Here is a 7,855-nt window from a genome sequence, read left to right as displayed (position 1 = left end):
GAAAGGTGTTTTGAAAAGCATACCGGGTGCTTTGCTACGAGAACGCCCCTGAAAGTATCATAGGTGCTCTGCCATGATAATCCATAAAAGTATATCAGGTGCTCTGCCCTAGATTATTTCTAAAAGATCACGACTTTGCCCTGGGTTATTTCTACAAAGTCATGAGATAGGAAAGTGTACTGTAGAAGGTTGTTTTAGGAAAGTTATTTTTAAAATTTTTCTATACTGGGAATTTAATCATAGGTTTCCGGAACCGTGACAAAGAGTAGGGTAATATGTTGTTCCTTGGTTTGAAAATCCTTTAAAGAAAATAAGTGGGGCTTGACGGCCCTTAGGTTGAAAGACTTTAAACTCCAATTGGATCTCTCCCCATCTGCCCTCATCCTTCACACCATTTCTCCTTTTAATGGATCTGTTCAAACTCACCATGAATCATCACAATCCATGGACTCTAACGAACTGTTTATCTTCTCCAAAGATCACTGTAGCAACAATTCTGTCAGATCATTGGAACTTGGCTCCTTTCCACCATTATCAAACCCATGAGAATCCAAATCGTAGTCAGCATTGCCAGATCCCATCACACATTGTCTTGTACATATTTTAACCGGATCAGGCATCACTAGGCCATGTTCTGCTTATTAAAATGTTTCTTCTCAAATAACACGGGTTAGCAATGGTTGGTTGTAGCTATCACTACATCTTCTAGCCCTGTTGCTGGTGGACGTTATCCCTATTTCACCATATGCTGCAATCAAGGAATTTTTCCTACAGATTCTGAGAACTTGGGGAGTTTTTTTTTTTTTTTTGTAAATCCCTCGAGCCTACAGAAGATCCTTCTTTGACGAAAAGTTTTCTATTTAGAATTTAATTGGTCAGTCGTACCTGTATTGCAATAATATGAATGACTTGCTATTCACTCGGTTTCTAAGTTATGATCATAAGATTATGTAGGAGAGATGGCCGGCGTAGCATTGGAACTGCTATGTAGACTTTTGTTTACCGAGGGTTCGAATCCCTCTCTCTCTCTCTGTACCTTCACCTAATTCACCAACGTTAGCAACCGCAATGTTATCTCTATTTCACCACTTCCAGCATAGCTCATGTGCTTTGAACCGAATGTCATTTCTCTGATAATTAGATCATAGTATCCCAATCCACCGATCTCATAATCAAATTTCACGAGCCTTCCTTGGCTACCAACTTGATTCACCCATCTTCTCTGTTCAAACCCATCACCAGCATTTCTGCCATTTTCAAACACATCACTACCATTAGATTGTTGAACCCCATAAATGATAGCCTCCTTGTTGTCACCCTTGTTTCTCTGCTTGTCATCACCATCAAAGAAGATTTAATAGAAGAGGCACTCCAAGCTTTCTAATTTTCCCTTTTGTTCTATCTAGATCAGTCCATCCAGGTAGTTGACACTGTGCCCAAATCCACCATCCTCATCATGATGCTTCCTTTGATACTTTTAACCAACTGCTTAATATCCACTCACCCACCAGCATCTGTATTAAAATTTGCGGTCTCTAGATCAGATCTTTTGTTTACTGATCTAATCTGTTGTATATAGATTGGATCTCATGTCAAATGGATCCGATATCTGGTTCTGATTGCATTCTCATGGCCGTTGCCGCTCAAAATCTGCCTATGAAACCATCTCCATGACTCCAAAACCCAGTGGTTTGTTCATATCTTTCAGACTCAAACCCTTCTCAACAATCATATGCATTTAATACATGTAGATTTTTACACCTAGTATATATCCTGGTATTTCTCAATGGAATATAAGGGTTCGTTTGGATGGCCTGTAAATGGAGCTGACTATAAATAATTTACAGTCTGTACTTGGAAGCTGAAAAATGCTTGTAAATGATTTACTGGCTGTAAATCATTTAAAGCTTTCTAAATGATTTCATTTACAGGGAGTTGAATTCCTCATTCAAGATTTTTCTTTTTTTTCTTTTTTTGGTCCAATTTGGAGGAATCAATAGAAAAGGCAAATCCCATATGATACACAAGATCCGGCTCAGTTATTGGCCATTTCTTGAAATTTCTCATCTAATTCAAAATCACGGTGTAATGTGTATCCTCTTTTGTTCCGGTCATGGAATAAATGAAATAAATCCAAAAATGCCATATCCAGTTCATCCTTCGGAACCACATCACATCCCAGATCTGATAAAAGAGGACGAATTGAGACGATATTTTGTAAATACATAATTATCTTGAATGGAATTGGCCATATCCAGTTCATCCTTTGGAACCACATCACATCCCGGATCTGATAAAAGAGGATGAATTGAGACGATATTTTGTAAATACATAATTATCTTGAATATATCAATCATTTATTTATTTTCCAATAAGGAACAAAAGAAAGATTAACTTTCCATTTATAAATAATTTATAAGATATTAAAACACACACAATCGTTTATATCTTACAATCAAACAGAACAAGCTCTATAAATGATTTACGTTTATAGATTGTTTACACCTATAAATCATTTATCACTTAAACAATTTGCAGACATCAAAATAATCCCTAAAATGCTAGTCTCACATTTTTAAGATATGATATTCATTCATAGTTATCTAAGACTCATCCCAATTAACAAGGGACAACTTCATAAATCATGTTGCACCCCTTAACGTTATTTAGGGTTATAACTTCAATCCAATACAAATTTTCAATCACGTCCCCTATCTGGTCAAGTCGAGTCAACTCAATCGAACCAAGTTATAATTTCAAAGACTGAAAAAAAGCTAAGCAAAATATACATAGAAGAAAAAATAAAATAAAATCAAAATTGGAGAATTAAGAGTAATTTTTATCTCATGTGTTTGATACACTAAAGATAATCTTACATTTACATCCACCCTCTTAATTATTCTGTTAGCATTTTCCATAACAATTTACCCTTTTTTCCCCCAAATAATACATCAATTTTCAGCATTTTTTCCCATTCTCAAAATGATTTTTTTTTTTTCCTTTTCATATATCAAATTTCCACAATTTTCATTTTCTCGGTTCGACCCGGAAATTCTTCAACAAGGCATTCCTCGTACACAAAACCACACGGAAGAATCCATTAACGCCGTCTAACAGCCGTTCCAAACCGTCAGAGAATTCCTCCGTCGCTCTCTCCAGCTCCTTAGCAGCGTTACTCATCCCCTCCTTTTCCGTCCCTCCCTCCGCCTCGCCGATGACGTCAGCAACCCTCCGTACCGCTTCCTCCACAGACTCGCGCTCATTCGCAAACCGCTTCTTACTGCCGGAAAACCGCGTCCGGAGCTCGCCGGAAACCACCATCTGCAGATCGTTGAACCTCTCTGCCCACAAAAACTCGGACGGGACCCGGATTCCGATCGGCTCTGGCGATCCGACCAGAACCGCAACGACGGCTCCCGCGACGAAGACGGTCACAGCTCCAACGGTGTAGATCACGCGGCGGAGGGTTTTCTTTACGTCCTGCACCTTGCCACGTGGCGGACTCCCGATGGCCTGCGCTAGATCTCGGATAAGGGCCGCCGAGTTCTCGAGGCTCAAGCTCTTTCTCCCCGCCGGCGTGGATTTCCCCCAGTCCGCGAGCGAATCGCGCGCCTTGCGTAGATTCTCCGGTGCTGGAGCCTCACGATCCTTCCCGGAGAGGTCGAGGAGGTGCAGGACGAAGTGGATCAAGAGCCGACCTTGCCGCAGCCGTTCGATCTCAGCCGTGATCGAATTACAGACGTCCAACACCTTGATGCTGTCGTCTAAGTAAGACGGAAGAGATTTCTCGGGCGCCGATACCGACAGATCAGAGATCAGGGCCTCCGCGTCGGCATGGGTTGAGGAGAGAAGATCGACGGCGCGTGATAGCCAGGAGAAGGTGATGGAGGGCGGATCTAGCGTTTTGAGACGGCTGAGGAGATTCTCATCAAAGGATCGGGAGAGAAGAGATGGGGTTTTGGAAGAGGAGGATGAAAGTTTGTGTCCGTCAGGACGGATGGAATGAAGAAAACGAGGGATTTCGGTCCTAAACATTGGGGAGAATTTCGGGTTTGGGATTTACCGGATAAAACGGCTTTTTTCTTAGTACTTCTCTTTGATCGGAGCAGAGAAGGCGTGGAAGATGAAAGCCAGTCGCTGTGCGGGAGTATATAAAGACCAAGATTCGCGTCTAACAGCGGAACGGCATTCCTTGGAGGGGTTGGTATCCGGTGTACGCGGTTTGCAGAAACGACACTGGTTGTGTAAACATTTACGAAAATACCTTTGATTTTTCCGCTGTTTCGGTGTGGGATGACGTCGTGTTTTTACTTGAAGGATTGAGGTCCTTGCAAGGAAGGTTCTTTGTTTTCGGAAAGAAAGAGTCCGGATCCGCTGTTAGGGATTTCCTGTTACCCTATTGGTTTGGCGTCCGAAGCTTTATTTTGTTTTATTTCGTTTTTTTTTTAGTGAGTGGTAACGTGGACCAATGAGGATTAGGGTAACAGGAAATTCCTGTTGACCAGATAACAGGATCCCGACTCGGAAAGGAATCCTCGACAGACACAGCGTGCTCGGTTTTACTTTCGTAGTTGCAAATGCGCGGATCCAATGCTCAAGTGGACGTGGCAATTATAATGTACACTGTCTAAACCTTCTTAGGCCCCATCCAGCTGTTTATTTACCATCGAATCTATTCAAAAGCAGAGCTGAACAGGGGTCGAACCGAGTCAAGCTCGGCTCCGCTGGACCAGTAGCTAATCCCAACTCGAACTCGACTCGACTCGACTCAGCTCCGCCGTTGAGCCTGAGTGGCTAGCTGAGCTCAATTTGGTCAGCAACTCCGGCCTGTTCGAGTCGAATTTGATCATATGCGGCATTTTCTCAAATGCATAAAGTGCATCTTCAATTTCTCACGGCACGCAAAACAGTAATAGCACTTTATAAATATTTCATCAAACACTTGGCGATCAACATCAAAATCAAGATGTGAGGAAAATGTATGCATCTGAAACATAGTGTTTTGTTTCCTATCTATTCCTTCCTTGCCACCGGTCGATCTCACAGAGAATGTATACACCCGAAATAACACTTCGTTGAGTCATTTCATCAAACACTTGACAAGCAACATCAATATCAAAATAATCAAGTCACCAAGCCGATTCGATCTTAGTCGATTCAAGTTGAGGCTCGATCCCGAGTCGAGTCAAGCTCGGGCAAGCTCGAACTCAACTCGAAATTTTTTCAAATTTTAAAAACTAGCTTGACCTGGTTTGAATTCAATTTCGAGTCGAGACGAGTCGAGCTTTTCCGAGTCGAGTTGAGCAAATTGATCAAGCTAACTTGACTCCTGTACAACTCTATTCATAAGGTGTCCCAAACCCAAATGAAGGGAAAGCACATATACTAGCTTGATACAAAACTTTTGTGGCCCCCAAAGTTTTCAGTGTTAGGGATTGACATTCAATCTCCTTGGTTTTCTATGGTGTCATCCACTTTAGCTTTGGATATGCTTCATTTTTTTTAGCTCGTGCCATGAAATGAGCTTGCAAAATGAACTTACACCATGGATAAAACAAATACATTATAATAGGCCCACATAGTCAAGTCAACAGAGATATTCTAGGAGATGCATGCAATCTGCTTCCAACCTACCAGGACCTGGGAGTGTGTCATACGAATGATCTGGACCATTAGAAGGCAGATATCATGAACTGCAGGCTTCAAATTCAGCCATGCACTTAGATCATCATTACTGGTTGGTCTCACGATTGTACCATAGGTTTATTCTATAATTCTCGAGCACACTTGGACCGATTTTTTTTCATCGCATACAATCCATTCAAAAGAATCATGCCACCATGACATTTGGATGACTGAATTAAAGATCAAGCTGATCCAACCATCATGTAAATCACCTCATGAATAGGAGTTATTTGGGTGGTGGTCCATTATTTTTTATGATATGGCACACAATGTTATTCTCATGGAATCTAACTTCTGTATCAAGTGAACCCTACTATAATAATGGAATTTTCATATGTGTTCCTTTATTCCTTTAACGGGCTCACTTGAATAAACAAGGGAAATCCCATCTTTCCTGCAAGAAATAGAGAATTCTCCAAATCGGTTTTGGTTGGACCCATATGGAGAGGGCATCCTCCATCCTTTAGCTTTTTGTTTTTAAAACCAATATGGAATCCATATATCAACTTACCATAATAATGATGGTAGGTTTATTTTATTTTATTTTAAGGGGGGATTGCAGGATGAACCTCACTACATTGTTACCTACTTATAATACTTTGCAGAGCTAGCCCAACATGATGTATGTGTTTTATCCATGTCATCCATCTATTTTGCCAACTAATTTTAGGGCATCAGCCAAAATCAAAGCATATCCAAAGCTCAAGTGGATCATACTATAAAAAACAAATGGGATAATGGCATCCAATGTTGAAACCTTTGTAAGGGCCGCATCCAACTTGTTCATAAGATCACGGAACATGGATGGAGGGAAAACACAAATATCAACTACATTCAAAACCTCGTTGTTTTGCTCACTTATGCTTTGGATTAGGCTTTTGCCCTAAAATGAGCAGACAAAACAGATAAATAAGATAGATTTAACATATACACCACAGTTCGCCCCATGTCAATGAGCTGGCAAAACAAAATGGCCAACGTAGATAAAACACACACATCATGGTGGACCCCATAGAGTCCTTGCATTGCATAGCCAAGAAGCGGATTGGATACTACCCCCACTAGGACTTAGCTATAGACGAACAAGCTTGGAAAGGGCTCTGTGGGGCTCATTATAATGTATGTGGGCTATCTATGCTATCCATTTATTTTAATAGATTTGAAGACTCAAGTGGATCAAACTCGTTTACACTTGATTTGATGTGCCCAGATCAAATGGTTCAGAAGAAGCCATGTGATAGACATGCCTTGTGTGGTGTAAATAAACTTCAATAGGAGAAGCTAGAAGTGCATATTCACAATAGTATTAAATCCTAAAGTTCTATCAAAATCATCTTTTTGCAAATAAAATTCCTAATAAAATAAATTTCTATCCAAGCATTAAATTTCCTACTAAAAGGATTTCTCTTATATGTGAATTATGTAAGAGTCTAATGGCGTCAAGATTCCAACAAGGCTTCAAATGTGCATTGCAAGATCAGAACGACAAGATGTGTATACGATCTCTTATACATGTCGTACATGATATACTATGGTTATATGGAGAATCAATGGTATTTGGCCAGTCAGTCATTCAAATCTCTCACGATAAAAAAAAACCTTACCCATGATCATTGCCTCTCAGAAGTTATAAAAGGGCCACATATCGAAGAGCTTTAGGCTCATGTCAAACACAATTAATCTACACAACGCAACACTATTTTTATCTTAATTTCTAGTTACTCCACTTATGTCTATTAACGCTGCAAAACATCCGGAGTTTAGGTTAGCCAGATCACTATTGTCCATCACTATCGTTGGAGTATGATTAGGAGTAGTATAAATATCCATGACCTAACATAATCGAAACTCCGATCAACCAAGTGCTTACTTGGAAGATCAAACCTTAGTCACATCCTGCTGACCAATCTACCTTGATTATTTGTTTATCTACTTAGTTGTTTATCTTCTTCTTCTTTCTTTCTTATTTTTTTTTGTTAGTACACACACTCCATGTTAGCCACCCCCGCTCTATACCAAGACCTCAAGTGTTGAAACGAGGTATCTCCACTCAGTCTGCCAATTGAGCTATGAATCTTGGTGTCTTAGTTGTTCATCAATTGATTGTACTGAGCTTCAAATCTATATTAATAAAATTAACATTTTATAACCTTTAGTTTTAAATTTTTAG

At 40.2% G+C, this 7,855-nt stretch overlaps 1 protein-coding gene across 1 annotated transcript; it reads right to left on the bottom strand.

The window, feature by feature from the left end:
- Positions 1–1,042: 1,042 nt before the first annotated feature.
- On the bottom strand, positions 1,043–4,035 carry LOC131244105 (UPF0496 protein 4-like). The gene is made up of 2 exons (XM_058243763.1): positions 3,046–4,035; positions 1,043–1,327 (listed from the first exon to the last, which is right to left on the bottom strand). Exons 1-2 carry the CDS (start codon positions 4,033–4,035, stop codon positions 1,043–1,045), a joined length of 1,275 nt encoding a protein of 424 aa, XP_058099746.1.
- Between the last annotated feature and the right edge of the window lie 3,820 nt (positions 4,036–7,855).

The sequence above is a fragment of the Magnolia sinica genome, chromosome 4 (assembly GCF_029962835.1).
Source record: "Magnolia sinica isolate HGM2019 chromosome 4, MsV1, whole genome shotgun sequence".
Taxonomy (NCBI): Eukaryota; Viridiplantae; Streptophyta; class Magnoliopsida; order Magnoliales; family Magnoliaceae; genus Magnolia; species Magnolia sinica.
This window is presented reverse-complemented; position numbering and strand designations above follow the sequence as displayed.

Excerpts from the sequence above, each read along its gene's own strand:
- LOC131244105 (XM_058243763.1), bottom strand. The coding sequence starts at position 4,035 with ATGTTTAGGACCGAAATCCCTCGTTTTCTTCATTCCATCCGTCCTGAC. Across the intron at positions 1,328-3,045 it reads CCTTGTTGAAGAATTTCCGG|AGAAACAAGGGTGACAACAA; the intron begins GTCGAACCGAGA and ends GATGACAAGCAG.